Source organism: Colletotrichum acutatum, assembly GCF_030867785.1.
Source record: "Colletotrichum acutatum strain CBS 112980 chromosome Unknown BDZ83scaffold_126, whole genome shotgun sequence".
Taxonomy (NCBI): Eukaryota; Fungi; Ascomycota; class Sordariomycetes; order Glomerellales; family Glomerellaceae; genus Colletotrichum; species Colletotrichum acutatum.
In genome coordinates this window covers 36,609-59,134 of record NW_026849120.1, presented here as the reverse complement: position 1 = coordinate 59,134, position 22,526 = coordinate 36,609, and the positions used below count along the sequence as shown (strand labels likewise).

At 53.4% G+C, this 22,526-nt stretch overlaps 8 protein-coding genes across 8 annotated transcripts; 3 read left to right on the top strand and 5 right to left on the bottom strand.

Moving 5' to 3' along the window:
• Positions 1-180: 180 nt before the first annotated feature.
• Positions 181-1,803, top strand: BDZ83DRAFT_756412 (uncharacterized protein; the record flags this gene model as incomplete). The annotated part of the gene is made up of 1 exon (XM_060514740.1): positions 181-1,803. The coding sequence occupies one exon, from the start codon at positions 181-183 to the stop codon at positions 1,801-1,803; it is 1,623 nt and encodes a 540-aa protein (XP_060360145.1).
• Positions 1,804-2,032: 229 nt separating this feature from the next.
• On the bottom strand, positions 2,033-3,911 carry BDZ83DRAFT_756411 (sugar porter family MFS transporter; the record flags this gene model as incomplete). Its single annotated transcript, XM_060514739.1, has 4 exons — positions 2,033-2,921; positions 3,005-3,141; positions 3,207-3,310; positions 3,365-3,911. 4 exons carry the CDS (start codon positions 3,909-3,911, stop codon positions 2,033-2,035), a joined length of 1,677 nt encoding a protein of 558 aa, XP_060360144.1.
• Positions 3,912-6,553: 2,642 nt separating this feature from the next.
• On the top strand, positions 6,554-8,436 carry BDZ83DRAFT_655933 (alpha amylase; the record flags this gene model as incomplete). Its single annotated transcript, XM_060510833.1, has 2 exons — positions 6,554-8,162; positions 8,405-8,436. The coding sequence occupies 2 exons, from the start codon at positions 6,554-6,556 to the stop codon at positions 8,434-8,436; spliced, it is 1,641 nt and encodes a 546-aa protein (XP_060360143.1).
• A 241-nt stretch (positions 8,437-8,677) lies between these two features.
• Positions 8,678-9,532, bottom strand: BDZ83DRAFT_655932 (uncharacterized protein; the record flags this gene model as incomplete). Its single annotated transcript, XM_060510832.1, has 1 exon — positions 8,678-9,532. The coding sequence occupies one exon, from the start codon at positions 9,530-9,532 to the stop codon at positions 8,678-8,680; it is 855 nt and encodes a 284-aa protein (XP_060360142.1).
• Positions 9,533-11,160: 1,628 nt separating this feature from the next.
• Positions 11,161-11,701, bottom strand: BDZ83DRAFT_655931 (uncharacterized protein; the record flags this gene model as incomplete). The annotated part of the gene is made up of 2 exons (XM_060510831.1): positions 11,161-11,442; positions 11,495-11,701. 2 exons carry the CDS (start codon positions 11,699-11,701, stop codon positions 11,161-11,163), a joined length of 489 nt encoding a protein of 162 aa, XP_060360141.1.
• A 449-nt stretch (positions 11,702-12,150) lies between these two features.
• On the bottom strand, positions 12,151-13,352 carry BDZ83DRAFT_680772 (uncharacterized protein). Its single transcript, XM_060511207.1, has 2 exons — positions 12,580-13,352; positions 12,151-12,498 (listed from the first exon to the last, which is right to left on the bottom strand). Exons 1-2 carry the CDS (start codon positions 13,137-13,139, stop codon positions 12,207-12,209), a joined length of 852 nt encoding a protein of 283 aa, XP_060360140.1. The 5' UTR covers positions 13,140-13,352; the 3' UTR covers positions 12,151-12,206.
• A 177-nt stretch (positions 13,353-13,529) lies between these two features.
• BDZ83DRAFT_636146 (uncharacterized protein) lies at positions 13,530-16,846 on the top strand. Its single transcript, XM_060509232.1, has 5 exons — positions 13,530-13,911; positions 14,382-14,494; positions 14,555-15,493; positions 15,566-15,890; positions 15,956-16,846. The coding sequence occupies exons 1-5, from the start codon at positions 13,687-13,689 to the stop codon at positions 16,580-16,582; spliced, it is 2,229 nt and encodes a 742-aa protein (XP_060360139.1). The 5' UTR covers positions 13,530-13,686; the 3' UTR covers positions 16,583-16,846.
• BDZ83DRAFT_636142 (armadillo-type protein) lies at positions 16,847-21,061 on the bottom strand. Its single transcript, XM_060509231.1, has 3 exons — positions 20,645-21,061; positions 18,133-20,431; positions 16,847-17,937 (listed from the first exon to the last, which is right to left on the bottom strand). The coding sequence occupies exons 1-3, from the start codon at positions 20,688-20,690 to the stop codon at positions 17,064-17,066; spliced, it is 3,219 nt and encodes a 1,072-aa protein (XP_060360138.1). The 5' UTR covers positions 20,691-21,061; the 3' UTR covers positions 16,847-17,063.
• Between the last annotated feature and the right edge of the window lie 1,465 nt (positions 21,062-22,526).

The following is a 22,526-nucleotide window of genomic DNA, read 5'->3' as shown; positions in this document are numbered from 1 at the left end:
CTCCCGTCACTCATTTCCATTGCGTGGGTGTGGTCACACTCACTCACGTCCAATCTCTCTCATCCACGGTGGACACCAAAACCCAAAACAACACAACAACACTTCAGACGCCTGACTATACGCGCATCTCACTCTCATCCGCGCGCCCAAGAACGACCTGGTACACCATGAGGCTTCGCAATGGAAAAGACGATGGTGTCCCCCCCAGCAGCTAGTCCCTCCACCATATCCCCAGCCAGCAGCTCTCACCTCGGCAAACGCCACGATCACAGCGAGGACGCCCAAGAATCCTCTTCCGGCGGTGGCTACAATGGAGGAGGACCCGGAGGAGACGGCGCACCCGGCAGCGGCCGCAAATCCTCATCATCCGGCGGCTCCCGCCCCAAAAGAGCCCAAGTCTCCCGCGCCTGCGCCCGCTGCAAAAACCTCCGCCGCGCATGCAACGAATACCGCCCCTGCAAGCGCTGCGTCGACGCCGGCCTAGGCGACCAGTGCCTCGGCCTCCCGGGTCCCGTCTCCCTCGCTTGGGTCTCGGACGGCTCCCAGGCCTTCGGGCACGTTCCCCGCGAAGCCGTCCAGCGCATGGCGGACCTGTTGCCGGCGCGGGTGATGGATTACTGCGTTGATCGGTTTTTCGCGCGGTTGCACCCTACCATCCCGATCTTGACGCCCGAGTACGTTGCGCAGATGAAGGTCGTTGCCGGGCCGAGTGAAGTCGGGATGGAGGCGCATTGTCTCCTGACGGCCGTGTGCGCGCTGGTGCTGCTTCAGGTGGAGGAGCCGGAGAGTCTGTGGATTCAGGGCTTGATTCCGGAGAAGAATGCGCTGCATGGGCGGATGTTGTTTGAGGAGGCGCTCGCGGCGCATCGGAACTTCGCGAGGCGGTCGAATCCCACGTTTGAGCAGTGTCTGCTCACGTTTTTCCTGTATGCGTGCCACTCTGCGCTCTTCCACCATAGCCAGGCTTTCTTGTTCCTGAGAGAGGCAACGACGTTGTTCCTGCTGCTGCGGATGAATACGCCCGAGGCGTCGGCGAGTCCGGCGGCGGCGGTGCTGGCGGATCGGTTGTTTTGGGTTCTATTGGTGTCGGAGCGGTCGCACGGGATCCGGTACCGGCGGCCCGTGACGCTGCAGATCACGGCCGAGTCGCCGACCCTGGGCGCCGACGATCCGAGCCTTTCGGGGTTCTGGAGTTTGGCTGCGCTGTTTAGTCCGCTGGATACGTCGTTTATCGCGCTGTTGAATATGGAAAAGGTGGCGACGCCGCCGTCGAACGCGGCGTTGACGTATATCGAGACGGCGGTGAACGCGGCGCTGCGGTCGACTTCGGACCTCAAGGATACGCAAAAGGCGAATTTGAGGGTGACGCAGCTGTGGTTGCGGATTATACTCTGGCAGCTGCGTTTGCGGTTCGGGTACCTTGCTGAAGAGTCTGTTCACTCGCCGAGCATGACGTATCACTACCCTCTCGAGGTGGCCAAGGACCTTGTGCTCTCGACGCGGGATTTACCTGTGGATAGTATCAAGGTGCACGGGGTCGGGTTGACGGAGAAGTTGTTTGATATCGCGAGCGCGGCGGTGGACGTGCTTGCGAGGGTGCCGATTACGAAGCCGTCGAGTCCGAGGGGCGGCAGAATGGGCGGGACGGGGAGCGGGCCGGAGGATGATTTGGAGTATATGCGGCGGCTCATTACGAGGTTGCCCGGGGGGAATTCGATTTACGATGACTTGTTGGAGAAGCATATTCAGCAGGCTGTGCCGAGTATGGCGATTGCGGGGACGTTGGCGCGTCGGCCGACGTAAGATACGTTTTGATACCATGATTCTATAGCAATGGAGAGGAGAAAGGAACGCGGGTTCAGAGATGACGGAGTGAGGTCGAGATCTGTTCATTATGCATAAGATTACGCTAGTAGTGTATCTAGTGGTACAATAACTCCAACTATAGGGGTATCCAACAAACATTGTCAAGACCCGTTCCTCGACACACCCTTTCGTGTTTGTCCCGTCACAGGCGTGGCAAAGCCAGGACCTAATGCTCCTCGGCCAACTTCTTCTCGCTGTTGAGCTCATGCGAGTACGGATCAATCTTCGTTCCCGCAAACTTCCTCGCTGAAACCTTGTGCTCAAACAACAGGTCCAGTTCGGCGTACGTCCTGCCCTTGGGCTCCGGCACGCGGAAATACACCCACACGGACGAGAGCAAACACGTGCCCGCCCAAAACAGCGCGGTGCGCGCGCCCCAGTTCCACGCCGTCGACGAGAGCTGGTAATTCGTCATGACGTTGACAAAAATGTTGCTGGCGTTGTAGCCCGCGCGCGCGAGGACGATGGTCTTGTTCTTCAGGCGCGTGGACGAGAGCTCCGAGACGAGGGAGTAGGTTACGGGTCCGACGGTGAAGTCGTAGACGAACGTGAAGACGATGAGCATGGCGCCGATGGCCCAGACGGAGGCGTTGCTGTTGGAGAAGGACAGGCAGCCCACGATCAGTAGCAGGCAGAATTGCGCGCAGAGGCCCGAGAAGTGGATTGTGCGCCGGCCGATGCGGGACATGAGGAACCAGGAGCCCGCGGTGCCGACCATGCCGAGGGCGTACTGGCCCATTGATAGGGAGAAAGAGTTCCCTGGGTCCATGCCGGCTTGCGTTAGGAAGTAGGCAAAGTAGCCCATGAGGTTCTGGCCGCCGAGGGTCTGGACGAGCCAGATGCCGACGACGATTTCGGTGCGGCGGAGGTCGACGCCCTTGAAGCAGTCTGCGTAGGTCACGCCTTCCTTTGCGCGCTTTTCGAGCTCGTTGGTATGTTCTATCATGGCGATTGTCTCGTCTGGGTTGAAGTTTGGCTGGTTGCGGGAGGTGAGGCGGAGGAGGGCGCGTTTGGCGGCTGGTTTGTCGTTGTGGCGGACGTACCACCAGGGGGATCTGCTGTTGTCAGTCAAAGCACAGAAGAGAATGGCTTCTTGGGAAGAAGAAAAAATAAGTATGTGATCTGAGGTTGAACTTACTCAGGGGCGAAGAAGAGGCCGATGAGGATGGGGATGGGCCAGACCCATTGGACTCCAAAGGGGATTCTGTAGGCCCATTCGTCCTGGTGGTGGTACGAGCCCTTGTTGACGGCCGCGGAGAAGAATTGGCCAATGACCTGAGAGCTTGTTAGTTTGCGACGTTCTATAGTTTGCCCTCTCGTCATTGTGAAGCGTGGCTTACCCAGCACATGTTGATGAAGGTGGTGAGATACGGCCTGAGAACGACGGGAGCGACCTCGGAGGCGTATGCTGGCGTGACACTCTGGAAAGCACCCCAGGGGATTCCTGCAAGACGTCAGAATAAAGATACTCGCAGCCAGGTTGGGAGTCAGGGGATACCGCAGAGAACCTCCCCAAGCACCAAAATCTGGACATTCGGCGCAAAAAACAGCACAAAAATAAATGCAATCATCAACACCAAGAACCCCATGGTCGTAACCCGGTACCCGTACCGATCCGCCGTCCAGCCCGCGATAACAAGCCCAAAGATCTCGCCCGCGCGGGCGCCGTTGCTGAGACCGGACTGCCAGGCGGCGGAGATGACGTACTTGTTCTGGGCCTCGACAAAGGTGCCGTACTTTCGCTGGAAGACGGCCGAGGAGTAGAGGTTGCTGAGGAGGGCGAGGTCGTAGCCTTCCATGATGAGGGTGGAGGAGAGGAGGACGGACCAGCCGATTGCTTTTGGGTAGGTGCGGATGGCTTCGAGGAGGGACATTTTGTGTTCTGCGGAGGCGGCTTGGGCTGCTTCCGCGGCGAGGTCTTCTGGGTGCGCGGACTTGTGGTCATTTTGGGTTGCGATGTTGGCGTCGTCTGTGATTGAGGTGTGGTGGTGGATGCCTGTTTCCTTGTCCTCTTGGACGGGGGAGGAGACCTTTGGGTCGGCCATTTTGAAGTTGAGGATTATATGTACGGGGGTATCAAGTTTTATGATGCTGGTGATATAACGGATGAAAGATTGGATGAGATGTATGAGGTGATGATGAGGAAGAGATGAAGGAGGCGGTTGAGACTCGGGGATGCGAGAAAGTCGGGGGCGCCTGAAGGAGGGAGATGAATTAAGTTGAGGAGGGCATTCGGGGCGTCTTATATCCCTCCAAGGGTGGAAGAACCCGAATCAATTTGACAGCTTCTGTTACAACAAGAAGGGTCGTAGTCAAAGTAACATTAGAAAGTGTTTGTAGCGCAGCAGTGAGCAATGTACGCAGTAGTAAGAAAAAGGGTGAGGTGAGAGGTTGGAAAATAAAATAAAAATCAGAGCTAAAAGTTAAGTGACAAGACGCCCTACGCTTGAACCGTGCGCTCCACCACAGTAATTAGTTGCGGTTCCCCTTGGGGAATAAGTTCGGGGAGAGGGGAGGGGGTCCTGGACAAGATGGGTTTGGCGTGATTACGTTGATTTTCGTGTGTGGTCATTGTGGTGAGGTGAGGGAAGGATTTTGCAGCATGCTGAAAGTATGTCAGTCTCGGTTGACATGGGGTGGTTTGTTGCTGTTGCTCTGCCAAGCCATCCGATTCTGGTGGTGAGCCATCCCCTCCCCGGTCCTCGGTATGGTGGAGGGTGGTCGGTGGTGACTCTTTGGTGGTTAGGGGGAGGAGGGGAAGGGCTGTCGAATCATGTTGTTTTTCCCAACTCCATGGGCAATTTGTGGAGAAGCGGAGGGTGAGTCTGTCACCTCAGTCTAGGTGAGCCTGTGAGAGAAATGGTTGTGGGGATGACATGGAGCAACGGGATTGGTCTCTTGAATCTCATTTTGGAGGGTTTCCCGGCTGGTGCTTCGAGAACCTGGAGACAAGCATGGAGATGGAATCCCAAGCTATGGATTGACGGAGAAAAAAGGGCTTCACTAGGCCTTCTACAGGTCTGGTGATGGCGTTCTCGACTCGAGCCAAGGGGCAGCTAGAATCCATTCTGGTCATTCTGGAGATGGTGGCACGAGGTGTCGACAGGAGACTCCGCCAGCGACAGTTCTCGTGTACGGAGAGTCCGTACGGGTTAGGGGGAAGAATAGGAAAAGTAGGGATCGGGATGATGGGTTGACGCTATTCGCATCATGGGCCATGGCATCTCACGAGGTCGAAACTAGATTGAGCGCCTCACCGTGTCCCGAGCCGAGCTCCATGCGCGTGTGCGGCGTAGCCACCGTCAGCCAGGCCCGGGGCGTGGTCTTTCCCCAGATTCGGGATTGAGACCAACCCAACCATCCATGATCCAGCCCAGTTCTCCAGACTTTGTTGGACGGCCCTGAAGCTCATCACCACTTTTTTCTTCCAGAGTCTTGACTGAGGCGAGGTCTGATTGGTGGGAAGGCATGACGTTTGTGGCTCCCGCGGGAGACAGGGGGGTCGGAGGGAGGTGCGGAGTCTAGCGGAGCATCTCCGGGTCCGAGTGGTCTCCACTCTTTGAGGTCGACAGGGAAGGCGGAGTCTCCGCCCGTTGAAGATTTCTCCTCCTTCATCATTTTTGCATCTTGTGTCACAGTACATCTGAAATGCATCATCATCCGATAAATCATAATCTCCATGTGCGGCGGATGCGGAGTCTAAGCACTTTGTTTCCCAAGCCGCCGGAGCGCTAATCAAAGGCTAACGATGAGCAGAAAAACCATATGAAAATTGAGCGCAAGACAATCCCGCATATCTCCGCTTCTTCAACAATTCCACGGAGTACTGCGCACTTACGGATGCTTCGTATCCACCTTGGCACCTCGAGAGCGGGCGGAAGCAATGCGGAGTGAGGGGAAACCTGTCTCCTGCGACCACACGTTGCATACCTTACCTTACCTTACCGTACCTTGCCGTACCTTGCTGCGTATGGATACTTTGATGCGAACCTGTGAGAGTGTGAGTGAGAGAGACGCAGCTACGAGTACTCAGCAATTAGTTAACCAAGAAAAGGCGGGGAATAAGGCACTTCTCCCATCGGCATCTCCACAGACAAACGCACTCTCTTTGAATTCTCACCCCGTCACACTTCACGCGATGCATCCTTTTCTCCCCACGGCCCTTCTACGGACTGATTCCGCCGGCACCACATTCATCCCCTCCCCCCTCCCCCTTCCCCGTCGTCTGTCGAAGCAGAAACCCTCGCCCGAAATGAACCACTCAACCCACACACGACCACGATAACCACAACTCTACTCCCGAGTCCATTTCCCTTCGCACGAATACCCGCTACGCATACTCCCCCCACGCCCATCATCGCTCTTCTCTCCGCTGCATGTCATGTCGCCACGCCATTTTTCTGCCCCGACCGCTGATCGCCGCCGTTCCAATTCCCATGCAGCCCATTCGCCGCGTGGTCAAAATGCGAATCGTTCCCGGCGCGTCCTGACCTCTGTCCATTGACCTCGGATCTCTCCCACACTCGACTCTCAACCCGACCTCTTCCTCTCCTGCTCGTCCCTTCTCCTTCTCCCGCCGTCTGTCTGTCCCTCTCTGCCACTCGTCTACTTCCACCTACCCGGTTGACGACAACCCACCCTCATTACAGCGTGGCTTGATACCTCCCCAACGAACCCCTCCTTCACCATGGGATCTCTCGTCTGGGACGATGAAAACCGCTGGGTAGGCAAGCAGCCCTGGTGGAAGGACGCAACCTTCTACCAAGTCTACCCCGCCAGCTTCAAGGACTCAGATGGCGACGGTTGGGGAGATCTTCCCGGCCTCATTGCCGAGGTCGACTACCTCCACGAGCTCGGCGTCGACGTCGTCTGGGTCTCCCCCATCTTCGAGAGCCCCCAAGCCGACATGGGCTACGACGTCTCCGACTACCAAAAGATCTACGCACCCTACGGCACCGTCGACGACGTCGATACCCTGCTAGACGAGTGCCACAAGCGCGGCATGAAGGTCATTCTCGACCTCGTCGTCAACCACACCTCTGTCGAGCACGCCTGGTTCAAGCAATCCCGCTCCTCCAAGGAGAACCCCAAACGCGACTGGTACATCTGGAAGCCCGCGCGCTACGACGCCAACGGCGTGCGGCACCCGCCGACAAACTGGCGCGGGTACTTCGCAGGCCCGACGTGGACCTGGGACGAGCACTCCCAGGAGTACTACCTCCACCTGTACGCCCCCGACCAGCCCGATCTGAATTGGGACAACGAGGCCTGCCGCGAGGCCATCTACGAGGACACGATGCGCTTCTGGCTCGAACGCGGCGTCGACGGGTTCCGCATCGATACCGTGAACAAGTACTCCAAGCGCACAGACTACGTCGACGCCCCCGTCACCGACCCGACGTCGCCGCACCAGCCCGCGCCCGAGATGTGGTGTAATGGCCCCCGCATCCACGAGTACATCCGCGAGATGAATCGTAAAGCCCTGGCGCCGTATAATGCCGTGTCCGTCGGCGAGCTATCCCTGACGCCGCACCCGTCGCAGGTGATACCTTACGTCTCGGCCGCGGCTAAAGAACTGGACATGGTGTTTGAGTTCTCCGTGATTCGGCTGGGGAACGGGAACGGGTTCGGCGCAAAGTATATCTATCAGCCGTTCCCGCTGTCGACGTTGAAAAAGTACACGGAGACGTGGCAGTCCTTCATCGAGGGGACCGACGCGTGGGCGACGGCGTTTTGCGAGAACCACGATAACGGTCGCGCGGTGTCGAGGTTCGGTGACGATTCGACGCCCGAGTTGTGGCTTGCTTCGGCCAAGACGATTGCGCTGTGGCAGGCGACTATGTCTGGGACGCTGTTTCTGTACCAGGGCCAGGAGATTGGTATGACGAATATGCCGGCCAGCTGGGGGATAGAAGAGTACAAGGATATCGAGAGCAGTAATTTCTACTCGGAGGCGTTGGAGTCTGGGGATGCGGAGCGGATCGAGAAGACGATGCATGGCTTGCGCATCTTGGCGAGGGATCACTCGCGGATACCGTTCCAGTGGGATGATAGCCCGAATGCCGGGTTCACGAAGGAGGGCGCGAAGCCGTGGATGAGGGTGCATGACGAGTACAAGTCCATTAATGCCGCGAAACAGCGTGACGACCCGGACTCCATCCTGTCGTTTTACAAAAGGGTGCTGAAGCTGAGGAAGCAGCACCGCGATGTGTTCGTCTTTGGATCGCATCGTTTGATTGATCCGGACAACGAGAGGACGTGGGTTATACTCAAGGAGAGTCCTGCACCGGTGAATGGTAAGGAAGGCGGGTGGAAGAGGAAGGCGCTTGTGGTGATGAACTTTTCGAAAGAGGACGGGGAGAGTGCTGGGGATGTGGCCGCTTTGCTTGGGTGTGAGGCGCCTGAGGTGCGGTTGTTGGTTGGGACGAGGGAGGGTGGGGAGTTGGTGAAGGGGGTTGCGCCTCTGTTGAAGGGGTGGGAGGCGAGGATTTATACCAATTTTTGAGTGTTAGATGATGAATACCATGATGCTTGATAGAGGTTGGGCGCGGAAGTGAAGAGGGTTTCTAATGATATTGATGTTCATATCTATCTAGACGAATTCCTAGATCCTGTGTCCTCAACGTTCTGTCGCTTAAAACATTTTCTCGTTTCAACAAATGACGACCAAGGTCTGGGAGGTAGCAGAAACTCTCATGGCATTCCATAGTTACATTAAGTACCCTTAATTGGAACCAATAATTGAACGACATCCGGCGCTTACATCCAGACGGGAAGCAAAGTAGTTAAAGTAGAACAGCAAATACTGAAACTACTCTGAAGCTTCCTCTTCATCTGGAGCTTGGAAAACAATGGCCCCATGTCCCGCGTCTCCATCATCCAGCGTGACGGACTGGATATCTGTACCCATCTCTTGAAATTCTCCTGCAGCCGGCAAGCTCGCTTCGCCGTCAACCGACTCCGGGTCTTTAATGCCGCTCTTCTTACGTTTCATAAACTCGCCGTAATGGAGTTGCTTCCTCTTGCCCCATCCTTTGGGCTCAATCTTCAATAACTGATAACCAAATATGATATCCTGCATCGCCTCGAACCCATGATGTTCCCTTTGGCTCTTGGAACCGCTCACCTCCGCCCCAACACTGACCCCAGGCGACACTTCCGCTCCGGCCTGAGCATGCGCCGCCTTGTCCGAGCTGCTGTTCTGCTTCACAGCAAACCCCTTGGCGATCTTGAGTCCCGTGATCATGTACACCGGCTTCGCCTTAATCCTCTCCATATTCATCAACGGTTTCACCGCGGGACTGTTGCACCGCTCGTGGATCTCCTCGTGCGAAGGGTGGCGCAGGAGGTACGTCGTCTCCAACACGTCCATGGTGTATTCGCCGTGCCTGACGTTGCTGCGGCTGGCGCCGATCTTGAGCTGGATCTTCTCGAGGAAGACGCTCCACATGCTGACGTCGAAGCGGCGGGCTGTTTCCTGCGACATGCGCCAGTTGCGCTCGCCTGCCATGTCGGTGGCGTAGGCGTTGCTGCTGGCGTCTGCGTAGCTGCAGACTATGTGCGGTTTGAACGGGTCGGCGATGATGTTGCCGATGGCGATGGGGCCCCCTGGGCGGAAGGTCCATTGGGGGGCGAGGAGGTATGTTGGGTTCTGCACGAAGTCCATGTTGGATTCGGACGAATGGAGTATCTTGGGAAGTAACGTCGAGTCTGTCTGTTAGCTAACTAGTTCTTTTCGGCCTGGTGCTTTCTGGTATTTAAGCACATTGTCTGAGGCGCCCTCCTTCCCTTCGCTCTACACCGATAGAGTGTTATGTTTCATTCTAAACCAGACGAGGACTTGATGTATCCTTGGGATTTTCGTCGCAGTGATACATCATACTGCAATCAGTGCGGCTGAAGCCCGATAGCATTCCATGCGATACGCTGGAATCAATGACATCCCAACCGCATGTGACCCGGGAGCTAAAGCTCTGCCAACACATACCGAACATCCAAAGGTTGCAGATCAATGATCCAGAAATTACGAAGCTAACACCACGAGGCTTGATCAGATATGCTGGCTGGAACTGCTTCACATGAAGATATCCGTCGGTAACGAACTGGGGATCTGCTTTGTTTTTACTCGTATCTTTAGCGTTGCGCCTATCTTCCGCATGCAGAAGAACGAGAATCGATATCAAAACATGGAGTTGGCAGAATCAAGAAAGAAAAACCTATATGATTAGCTAAATAAGGTACACGTAGGAAAGAGAGATGCCAAGAACAAGGGTTTCCTATGCGTCCTCCAAGATCAACTGCCGAGGCGTGAGACAAGCTGTCTTACTTCCCTGAAAGGCAGCATGCCTCGCTTAGTTAGCATGAACGCCTATGACACTTCTACCATCAGCAGCTTCGACTTGATATTGGAGAGGTCGACATGGCTGTTTGCAAGAAGCAAGAAAAGAATAAACTGAAGTGAAACTACAAACTCATTGGTGGAGGTTGATAAAACTCAACAAACATCAAGAGAAAATGTTTTCCAGATTAGCAAAAGTACGCTGCGTAGCATCTACAAGGAGAGTACGACTAATCTACCTCGTCCAGTGCCTAATCGCGATGAAGTTACTGGGAGGATATGAAGGTGCTTTCTCCTAGGTCATTCGAAGACTGGACTCGGGGAGCATGGACCTCTTTCAAAAGTTCCGTGTCCTGGTCGTATAAACCTTTAATCCAGTGGCCATGTCCAATCCTTTGCTATCCTCAGTTTGGATTTAGAAACGACAAAGGCGATGATAGTTTGAGTCTTGATATCCATAGATTCGTGCTGCTGACGACTTTTACAATCAATCAATGTTTCAATCTCCATGTCAGATTCCGTTGGACCCACAAGTAGTACTTGAACAGAAGATTCTGTCGCCACGATGCAACGAATATCACAGCTCGCCCTTCTCGACATTAGGCAACCAACATATCCAATGAGATTCGAGTATAATATTCAATAACCGGTTGTATACAACACTCAATAAACTCTCAAAAACACGTGGGGTTTTTGGAGCTTTGAAATGAACCTCCTTACTTATTGCATTCGCTGCCGTTGTAGAATAAACGGTTACACAGCGCGAAATATTGCACTGATGAAGCTCAAGTTTTGCTATAAGTTTCGCATTGCGAATTCAACCTATTAATCCACCCATGAGATTTTCATAATTTGAATTGACTCGCCGACCTTAGGAAATCCGAAAATCGGTAACTTCATGTAATAGGAAGTCTTCGAGACTACTCCCGTTGGGCTGCGCACTGATCCTTAGTCCTTCATTTTCGAGTTGCTATAGAATCTCTTTGGAGTAGTTTAAGAATCTTATGAATGTAACATTTCTGTTCCTCATAAAGAGTCTCTAAGCTGTCATCTTCAGCCGGTTCACTAGACGTAGTCACCTCTGAATCCGAAGCTTCTGATCCGCTGTCCTCTCGGATATCTGGATAATTCGGCTTGCGTACTGAGACTTCTTGATTCTCAACCTCGATAAACCCTTGATACACCAGTTTGAGATTCAGCATGGCAACGAAGATTTTGAGCAGAGCACTAACCAATTTCTAGAATCTTCTTCAAAGCCTCCAGCAAGCCCTCGAGGTGTCGGCATATTACTTTACTCGCATTATTTTTATCTCTCACGCGATGATCCAGTGACGATTCACTGCTGCTTCTTATGTTGAAGCTAGCCGCCCAGATGTTGAAGTCGGCCTGACGGTCTTCCATCCATGCTGGAGCGGAAGCAGATCCTGGACTGACGATGGGCCTGCCAAAAGCAGCTTTGTAGTCTGGAATACGGTGGAGAATGGTAGGGGCTTCCATGTTAGGATGCAAATGATTGGTGTTAACTCATAAGACAAGTGGATTGCGATGCGACATGGACTTTTTCTCAACATAGAAATTATGTGAATAAGAGATCTTCAAGTACTTTCACCTTGGGTCATAAGTGAACAAGAAACTAGGGAAGCGGCTTTGTTGAGTTTCCATAGGGGCAGCAACGCCAACGAGGGGAGTTTGCTGTAGAGAAACATGAAAGGCAGAAAGTGTCTGGAAAAAGAGAGCACAAAGAAAGCAGGTTTCGGTCTAGATGTCTGCCTCGTGCAAGCTTGGTTTTGTCTATGAGCCAAAAGCCGGCATCTTTCCCTACACTCATGGACAGGGTATATTTGTTCTTCGACTTTCTTGATTTAAATCACCTCTTATTTTGCGGCATCACCAGTCGATCCAGGCTCACTTACCTTCCTTCAACGCAATCCGTGGGAACGCAGATTCTGGAATTTTAGTAAGGAATAAAAGGATGCATAACAATCAAAATACTCAAGACGTTCTAATGTACAAAGATCTCATTACCATCGCCAGACGGGACCATCCATTTGTTTGCAACCACTCTTTTGCGCAGAATTTCCCTCGTTTCGGCAACCTGAGCTCCAGAATCCAAGCCGTACGTTGCCCCTTTCAAGTAGGTCTCGTAGTGCCATGTTTTATCCAAAAGACCCTTATGTATCCTGGTAAATCGCAACGCGCAGACGAAGTCGGAACACCGGGATGATGCCATTGTGATGCTTTCTTCTGACAAACCCTCTATCATTGCGTCAACACTTGCCAGCCTAGAGAGACCACTATTGAGAAGTCAGTCTTGATGTGAACAAGTACAGCGATCTCCTTGAAAGATAATGGGGATTGCTAGTTGGCTGTCTTACGCTCTGAAGCCTCCATGGGCCCAAGGCCTCTGCCTTTCCGATCGGAAGATTCGCGCACCGCGAGCAACAGCAATGCCAGTGATCATGAGCATAGACCATGATCCCATTCTACTGTGTAGACGTATGTGATCCAACACCTCTTTGGTGGCAATGCAGTCCTGAATATATGCCGGCGTTACTTCGATCGTGTAAGTATCGAGCGCCTCAAACTTGTCATGGTAAGTGACAGTTTCCTGAGATGCAATGTCGGCGCTGATAGTTGCTGTAGTGCCAGCCGTAGCCGTGAAAGGTGCATTATTGTGTCCGGATTGGTTGATCAAAGGTCCTGAAGTAAGCCCCCAGGGTACGTCCTCGGACTTTTTATGGTAGATGGGCATATCCACCGGGAACTTTGTTGGCCCCCGATAGTTGATGATGTTGTCAAGATGCGCCAAATCAGGTATGATCTCACCGCAGCACCAAGGCCCCTTGACCAACCCGGTGACTCCGGTTTCGTCTTCCAATACCATAGGCGCCGGATAGTGCGTCTGTCGCAAAGTGAACCAACATTTTTCGCTCATTGTTGCAAATATGAAGGCAAAGAAAGAAGTATGAATCTGGAGACAATTCGAATGTGACCGCTCAAGGTGTTGCTGCTTCAATTTATATTTCGAATCAGTCGTTTGATGGTCAGAAAATTGTGACCTCTGAGTTTCCAGGTTTGCCTTTCTGTTGGAGCGGAATTGTGTGAACCATACTCCGAAGACTACCTAGTCGATCACCGAAATTGTTGCTATTTGTGTTCCAACAACAGCGCTTAGAAAGTGAGCGCCTAGGAAGGCAGTTGGGCGCTTAGAAAGACAGCGCTTAGAAAAAGACCACTTAGTTGACCAACTGGCTCTCACGAACCAGTGGATCCGATGTGCATTGCCCCTCAGTGTTATCGCAATCCCAGTTCAACTTGCTTTCGATGCCAAGATCACGTCGCAGGCTCGTTTCGGTCCAACAGATTCTTAGCGCCCACATCGTCTACTTATATGATCTCCAACTCGAGTTTGAGTTGATTTTTCTGAACAGATTTTACCATTGATTACTTTTCAAAAACATTTGAGAACTCGTATTTTAGCCATGAAAGAAGGCATGCTCCCCTTTTCGCTCAAAGCGACCAACTTGTTCTACAAAGTCGTGGACGAGCTGCTCCAAGGCAGGCAGAACGTGCAGTTTTTCAGTCTCCTTCGCACGAATCTGGCAGGCATCATGCAGTGGCTGGAAGACTTGTCAGAGGCCTCCGATACAGATACTTCGCAGAGAGAAATTCTCCGTTTATTGATTCTTTTCGAAAATCTGCTCCAGGTAAGCACTTGGAACTTTGGAATCTTCGCTAGGTTTTGTCAAGTTGTCTCATACTCTTGCAGTGGCCAGGCCCTCCCGGTAAACACCTTGGATCTCTTGGCCCCATTACATATGATTTGGGGTGGTTTCCTCGACTGTCAGACTTCGTTCAACATCCTGAGATGGGCAACGATCTGATGAGGGCATTTGCTTCAAGTCCAAACACCTCAAAGCTCCGTCTACAACTGGTAGAGTCGCTCGAACTATTGTCCAAGAGACCCAAGATGGAGCTCTCCATCGAACAACCGAAGCTGGCCGACTTTGCCCAGACAAGCATCCAAGAATCAGAAATAGGGGACTATCAGTATCACCTTGCTGAGTTGCACAGAGTGCTTGCGATAAATTCTATTTGTCAACGCAGAGACGAAGAGACGGCCATTGGTGTGAGTCTGAGACTGAGAGGGTTCGGAAGGGATGAAAGGACACCTGAGGACGTTACTTTCAACGTCTTTTTTCCTGATCACCCTCATGGTCGGCCCCATGAACACCATGGTAGCGAAGCAAGTCATTGGCAAGACACAAAGATCTGCATCTCTAAGAAGAGGTAAATCCATTCCATCATTGGCGACAGTCATTGGGCTTTGCTGACAATGTTTGACTCTAGGCTTAACACCGTCTCAGGGGTTCCAGAGCCCATACCGAACTCAAATTGTCAGATTCTCTCGAAAGAGAACTTTTGTGATACGATATCGCACCGGCAGCAAGCTCAGCTGCAACTAGTCAATCAGGGCGACAGCTTGGTCGTCCAACAGTGGGCACCGTTATCACGATTCTTCTGTCCACAAACTTCAAGTATCAAACTTTCCGAAATACTCGGTGAACAGCTCACGCGAAAGCAAAGACTTACAATAGCTTACGGTCTGGCCAACGCTGTGTGGCAGTTTTACGATTCAATTTGGATGCGTAGGGAATGGAACAAGGACACTATCCATTTCATGCTGGAACGTCGTGGCAACACGGCCAAAGCAGTATACGTCGACGAGCCATTTCTGTCGGCTCACTTCGATGAACCTGAATCTTTGTCCGAGGACAAGATGAGGTTCCGATACCACCCTTTGCCCAAGGTCCTGGAGCTTGGGATCATGATGTTGGAAGTCGAGCTGGGTCTCAAGATTGAAGATCACTGTCAAAATCGACCCGAGTGTTACGACGCTGACGGCAACCTCACAGTCAATGCAACTCACATTATCGCCATGGAAATCTTCAAGACGTCAGACCTATGGGAGGAGAAGGAAACATTCGAACTATTGAAGGAGCTCATCAGAAATTGCTTGACTGCGCATCCGTTCAGAAGCATCGCGGAACATCCAGGGCAAATCCGCGATGCCATTCATCGCCACGTCGTTGCGCCACTGAAGAAGTTGTTCGAGACGGCTTGGGGTGACTTTGAAAAGTCGGCCGTCCGACCTATCCGCGTGCAGTCAGAAGGGGCTACGATGCCCTTGATTACCGAGCTCCAGCGTTTCGCGATCAGTGCGGGCAACCGAGACCGGAATATGATGATGTTGCCAGCAAAGGGTTCAGTTTGCGAAGCAGAGGCTAGGTTTGTTCACTCTTGTCAAGTCTTCGTCGATCGTTTAGGATTCAATAAGGCTCAAGCTAACATCAATCGCAGTTCCGCCCCTACATCTGACAAATGGTTTAACAGGCTTGAGAGACTGAAGATCGTCACTCGTCTTTCTCCAAGCCTACGCGACGCTTCATACGCACCTGCCAGGATAGCTATCCTGGACACCGGAATCGATAAACGATACTCGTCGTCTATCGTTGATTTCCGAGACTTTGTGGACTATCGGAATGTCAAGCCCTTTGACAGTACCGGGCATGGAACCTATGCATTCTCATTGCTGCAGAGGGTTCACCTGGAAGCCCAGGTTTTTGTCGGCCGTGTTTTTGAAGAAGGTCATGCAAACGATAATACCGCAAGTATCATGGCCAAGGTAAACCACATTCCTGCTCCCAGTACGACAGCCTCTCTTGAAATTGTCATCTAATGTGAGACCAGGCCATTCGCCATGCTCGAGAAGTTTGGAAAGTCGACGTCATCGTCATGCCATCCGGCTTTGAATGCGAAAACGAAGACATGTTAAGGGCAATCGAGGAAGCAAACGCAGCCCACGTGCTCATCTTCGCCGCCGCCGCAAACCATGGAAACCTCTCAAACATCACGTTCCCAGGTCGCCTCTACCGCTCCGAGAAGACATTCTGCATGTTCTCTACAGACGGCAACGCCAGGAGCCTCCCAGCCTTCAATCCTTCGCCATTACCAGGTGCTCGCAACAGCTTTGCGATCTTGGGACAAGACATCAGAGCCACGAGTGGTCCTCCTGCATCAGGGACCTCACTCGCGACCGCGATTGGCGCGGCGCTCGCTGCGCGCATCATTGACTTCTCGCGACATCAGGATATCCGGGGCCGGATTCGCAAACCGGAACACCTGAAGCGGGTCGAGGGCATGGCATCGGTGTTTGCCAAGATGGCGAGGATGGACGGCGGGTACCAGTGCATCGCTCCGTGGAGACTGTTGCCGCTCATGGAGTACGAAGACTTGATGGACGTGTCCAACCGTCCGTACGTCCGCCACCGTATTTGCGAGGTCATCTCTGGAGCCTTGGATGAGGTCTACGGATGAGAGAAGTATCTCGATGTAGAGGCTGAAGCGTAGACTCAGGTCTGGCGGCATTGCTGCCTAGAGAGATTATGTGAGGAGTGTATGATCCGCCACTGTTAAACTCCTGTATATCTGTTCCTACTTCTGTAAGATTCAATGCCATATGTAGCCTGCGACTCTTTCCGTTTTCCGCACGTATGCTTCGGCAAAGCTGTTGAAGAATATGATTGGGATGCCGTTCTTGTAGTCAGGGCATTGATTGTTATCACAGTCACCATCGATGACGAAGAAGAACCTATAGTTTGAACATACGAAACGTTGATAGAGCATTTTGGGAATCATCCAGGAAATCTAACCCTGGCAATCTATGAACCTATCTACAGACTTTGTAGGAAATGGGGGTGTCTCATCCACTCATCACTCATTAACAACCCCTAAGGGGGCAACACAATAGTTCCTGCTTCAATACCCTCCTCCAATGCTTACTCGCGCCATCACATGTTTAGTGAAGGGCCTGAGCAAGCTTCTGGCACAACTGGCGGGTCTCGGGCTCCAACTGCTCCTCAGGCGGGCTGAGGACAGCCTGCAGAACGGGCAGGATCTTGGGGGTGAGGCTGGCGACAGTCGGGTTCTGGGCGTCATACAGGTTGTAGAGGGCCTGGTAGATGGGGGCGTTCTCCTCGTAGTCTTCCTGGAGGGGAAGAGCATCGACGAGGGCGGGCAGAACACGAGCGACGAACTCGGGGTTGGGGTTGCGGATGATCATGCGGGAAATGCAGCCGGAGACGTTGTCAACCATGCGAGACTCCTTGATCTGAAGGAGGGGCTCAAGCTTCTCCAGGACGGTGGGGTACTGGGAGATGGTCTTGTCGGTGGCCTGGGAGTTAAAGATGAGCTGGCCCATGGCGTAGGCGGCGTTGGACTTGGCAAGGGAGTCGGGGTCGGTCAGGCGGTGGGTCAAGACGGGCAGCAGAGAGTCGGTGAACTCGGTGACGGCCTGGCCCATGTACTTGACAGCCTCAGCAATGACGCCAACGGCAGTGGAACGCTCGAGAGACTCCTGGGAGCTGGCGAACTTGAGGATGGGCTGCTGGTAAACCCTCCACATCTCGGCGAAGTCACTGCCGAGGACAGTGGCGAGGCCAAGAATGACGTCGAGGGCGGTGTCAATGACGAGCCAGTCGAACTCAGAGGAGCCCTCGGCAGCCTCCTCCTCCTCCTCCTCACCGAGATCCATCTGGCAGGGATGCGAGCGAGTGATGAGACAGCCGAGGATAGTCAAGCTGCTCTTGAGCAGCTCGTTGTGTGTAAGGATGGCGGGACCGCATGACTTGAGGGTGGCGGCGATGTTACGGTTGATCTCAGTGATGACAGAACTATTGAAACGTCAGCAAAATGCTCGATTAAATGCTGGCCATGAAAATGATGAAGATGCCCAATGAATCAGACGTGATCAATCGTGTTCTCAGCAACCGCACTTTGTGCGTCTGAGTGAGCTGGGTATAACGAGAGTTACTCATCCTTTAGGGCGGGGGAACGGGGAAGTAAAGTAGAGACGATGGGGTGCATACCGTTCGCTGTCCTCCTCCCAGACACTGAGAGTAGCCTCAACAACAGACTGGCCGAGATCGTTGATGACCTGGCCGGGGTTCTGCTTGGGGGGGTAGCCAGCCTCCCACTTGGCGCCGGTCGATTCCTCGTAGAGTTGCCAGACGCGGGCGTAGGCGCGCCAGAGGGTAGAAATGGCAGCCTTGCGGGCTCCCTCGTAGGGGTGCTGCGCAAGGGGAGAAACCTTGCCCATGGCATCGGCAAGGTACTTCTCAATGGCAGCACCATCGCAAGAGTGGGTGATGACATCGCCAAGAACCTCGAGCGCGATCTCTTGCTCAAGAGCGACGGCGGTGACACCGGCAAAGTCTTCAAGATCCTCCCAGTCGGCATCCTCGTCCATATCCTCCTCATCGTCATCAGCAGCAGCCTTCAGGTTAAGCTTCTTGCCGTTGGAGATCAGCAGACCCTCGGGGATGTCCTCCTCGGTAAGGCCAGGGATTGAGAGAGATTCCTCCTCGAGCTCAAGGCAGTCAAAGAGACCCTTGAAGACGCCGGGAAGGAAGTGGGAGAAGTCGTTGCCGTAGACCTTGGACAAGGAAGCCCAAAGGATGAAGCTAGTCTCCTTGAGGCGAGCGTTGTCGAGGCTGAGAGCCTCCTCGCTGGCCTTCATGAGGTCCATGACGTAGGGCTGGAACTCTTGGGCGCCAACAGCGTCGGCAATGCGGCCCATGGAGTCGCAGACGGCCGAGCGGAGGTTCAAAGCCTCCTCGCCGTCCTTGATGGCAACGTACTGGCCAAGGGCGCCCATGACCTCAGCGAAGTAGGGCTTGAACTCCTCGCGACCAAGAGCGGCAGCAATGGCGCCAATGGCGCCGGCAGCACCACCCTTGACGGAGAAATCCTCGTGGTGGAGAAGCTTGCCCATGGGGACAATGAGCTTAGGGCCAAACTCCTTAATGAGGTCATCCTCAAGGCCCTCACCAATGAGGGAGTCAAGCGCACCGCAGACAGCACGGATGACTCTGACACTCTGGCTATCGGTTGAGCCAACGACGGCCTCGAGGTTGGTGAGCAGGGCACCGATAAGCTCGCGGTGCTTGGGGGCGAGCTCATCAGCCATCTCGTCGGCGAGGTGGATGAGGCCGACGAGAGCAGCGTGGCGGACGGAGACGTCCTGGTCGTTCAGCAAAGTGAGAACGATGGGCAGGAGAGGCTGAATCTGGGTGGCGACGAAGTCGGGTGCGCCCTCGGAAGCGGTGCCGAGAGAGAGCATGGCGGACTTGCGGTGGCCAGGGTTGGGGTTCTGGGCGAACTGGGGGAACTGCTCCAGCAGAGGTACAATGACCTGGCGAGGGGGCAGGTCGTTGGCCAGCTGATCGATGAGAGCCAGGGCAGTTCTGGCCGGAGAGTTCTCGTCATCATCATCGTCAGTCTCGATCTCGGTGACAATCTGCATGCTCTTGACCATGAGAAGGGCACCCATGTCCTTCATGCCCTGGATCTTCATGCGGCGGTAGCGAGCGCACTGGCTGAGGAAAGCGAGAGATTGCGAGCGAGCCTCCTCCTCGACTTCGTTGTTGATAGCGAGCTCGAGCATGAAGTGGATGAGGTCCTTAAGGTGGGGACCCAAGAAAGCGGAGTCGAAAGCCAGGAAAGACTGGAAGACCTCGAAGACATCACGGTAGTAGTCGTCGTTGCCCTCAGAGATGGCGTTCTTGAGGATCTCAACCATGGGCTGGACGAGCTGCTGGACGAGCTGAACGCTCTGGGTATCCTCCTCGGGGTCGATGATCATCAGAAGAGCGCCGATAGATCTGACAGAGTTCAGACGGACATCGGCGCTCGCGGGGTCGACGATGGTCTTCTGGACCAGGCCCAGAAGCTGCTGGGCTTGCTCCGTGAAGTGGGTGGGGTCGTTGTCGAGCAGAGCGAAGAGGATGTAGGAGCCAACCTCGCGGTGGGCGACGTTGTCGGCAACGTTGAGAGACAACAGGCCGCGAACGAAGTCCTGGCCGTCGCCATCCTCAAGGTCGAGACCAATAGCTCCAGCGAGAAGGCGCGACTTGGAGTGACGAGAGGGAGCAGACTGATCGCTCAGAATGCTGTCCAGAATGTGCTTCTTGGCAGCCTCGCGCTGGGAGGCGTCAATCTTGGTCCAGTGTCTGGGGGTCAGGCGCAGAGCCTGGACGGAGGCCAGCTGTCGGATGGCGGCGTCATCGTGGGAGACGGTAATCTCGATGAGAAGCAGAAGAGACTCGGGCTTGGAGTAGTAGTTCTTCTGGAGCTCGGCCGTGACGGCCTTGACCTTCTCAGTGTCGGCTGGAGAGAGCAAAGAAGAGATTAGCAAGACAGATTTCGCGGAAAATTAGATGTGATGGATCGGATTAAAAAAAGCAAAATTTATAGGCGAAAAAAGCACGAGGCAAAATAAGCGAGGGCGACGAAATGAGGCAGACGGGCTCGACCAGGTTTGCGGCCGGGGTGGCACAGGGCGATGGAGAAAGCGAAGGGGAGTTGAGTAAGGTAACTTACGAATCTGGCTCGCTTGGAGCAGCTGGACCAAGTTTCCTTTGTCCATCTTGAGGTTCTGTTGGAGTCTCGTCGTCCTCACAACTATGCGCAAAAGAAGGAGAAGACGAGGAGGGGAAGAAGAAGGGAAGAAAGAGAGAGGGAGGTGAGAAGGGGAGAGGAAGGGGAAGTAAAGGCCCGGCGCAACTGAATTTTTTATCCAAGCACAGAAGGACCAGGACGGGGTGTGTCGGCCAGTTGTTTTGTTGATGCCCGAACCACCTATGACACGCCGCAACGACGAAAAAAATATAAAATAAAAATAATGAGAAAATAATAAAACCACCAGCCAAATGACAGCTTTGGAGGCAACCGCGGACTTGCACCACACAAAATTTTAGGGGACCAGCGTGAAAATTTCGAGATGAGCCCCGCCACCACTGATAAGATAAGGAGGGGTAGAAGGCATCGAAGCCTGAAGGAAAAAAAAAAATTGATGCAAGGCGGGGTCAAGCCCAGGTACCCCTCCTCAACTTTTCCTACGCGCCTGCAGAATATGCGTAACGACAACATGCTTCTCGGTACGTACCCGTTCTGCCCCTCCATTCACGTGCTCTTTGACTCTCGAATCTTCACTTGCATTGTTCACCTCCATCATCCATGTCGGCACCTATGAATTTGTCTTCAGAATGCCTGGTCAATCTGTCTTGGGTAATACAATGAGCTTGCTAAACCATAATAGGCAATAAGACAGGCGCGGCTCATCCAGATCACACTCCTTGGTGCTTGCTCACCTTGCTAGTTTTAGGTGTTCAACTGCAGTCAATCAACGTTGCAACTAATGGAATATATATTTGCCCCCCTTGGAAGTATTTGTCTGAATTCTGAAACCCCAAACAGGGTGTAACCGAGTCCTGATGTCTTGCTGTTGTCAAGTCTATGGTCCTACGGGAGGAGTCCATCCTCATGCCCTCTGCAGCTACCAGCATGGCTTCCCCCAAGTGCAGCTTCACGTACCTCATACTAAGGTAAATGAGCAGAGGCCTCCATTTGGGATTGGTTTTGCGAGAAGAATTTTCAACAAGATGCCGCATAAATTGTGGGCTCGGTCTCGTTTCGAGCCATGCCATGCCGAGCTTCTTCACCGACACTTTCAAATCACCGGACTATTAGCTCCACTTTACCCGACACGGACCCGGCTTTGGTTTCTCCATACTTCGGCCGGTTCCGGCTGAACATCGGGCGGGTGCCGCGGCTGCAGTGACGCCACGCTCTAATTCGATATGGAATAACTCCATCTGCCCTCACGTAGATCCATTTTCTTTTTCTCGTCAGCTGCAATGAGCTGCTCCAGGCCTGTGTAATGCGTTGCGAGACAAGGCTGATGAGGCTGGGTTTCACATGCCTCTCAGTATAGTGAAGTACCTAGGTATTTGGTTTTTATATTTGTCTCGTCACCGATTGCTCGGACGGAAAGCCTTACTCTGTCAGCTTAACATAGTATAGATACACTGCATCAGTGGATACCCTACTCCCACTGTGTCAATGAAATTATATAAGTTCAAATATACTCCCAGCGGATAGGCTACCCGTCAAAGTCGGTTAATCGTACGGCAGAGGTTCTGTGCCACGCAAATCAGACCAATGGACTTTCAATGCAGCAAACGCCCCATATAAAGCCGCGACTTCGGCTATGACCATTGTTACAACCCATGACCAAGTGCCAGACCATGTCTAGTGTGGGCTTGAAAAGTGTGAGAAAAGCTCGCTATGGAAAGACCAAAATCAAGATGGTTAAATACCTAAAGATTCACGGTAACCCTACCATTACCAAACAAGATTAAGTCACCCGAGACGCTGGAAAACTAATTTAATGCAGATAGACAGTGGCAGCTAGCCCCGTCTC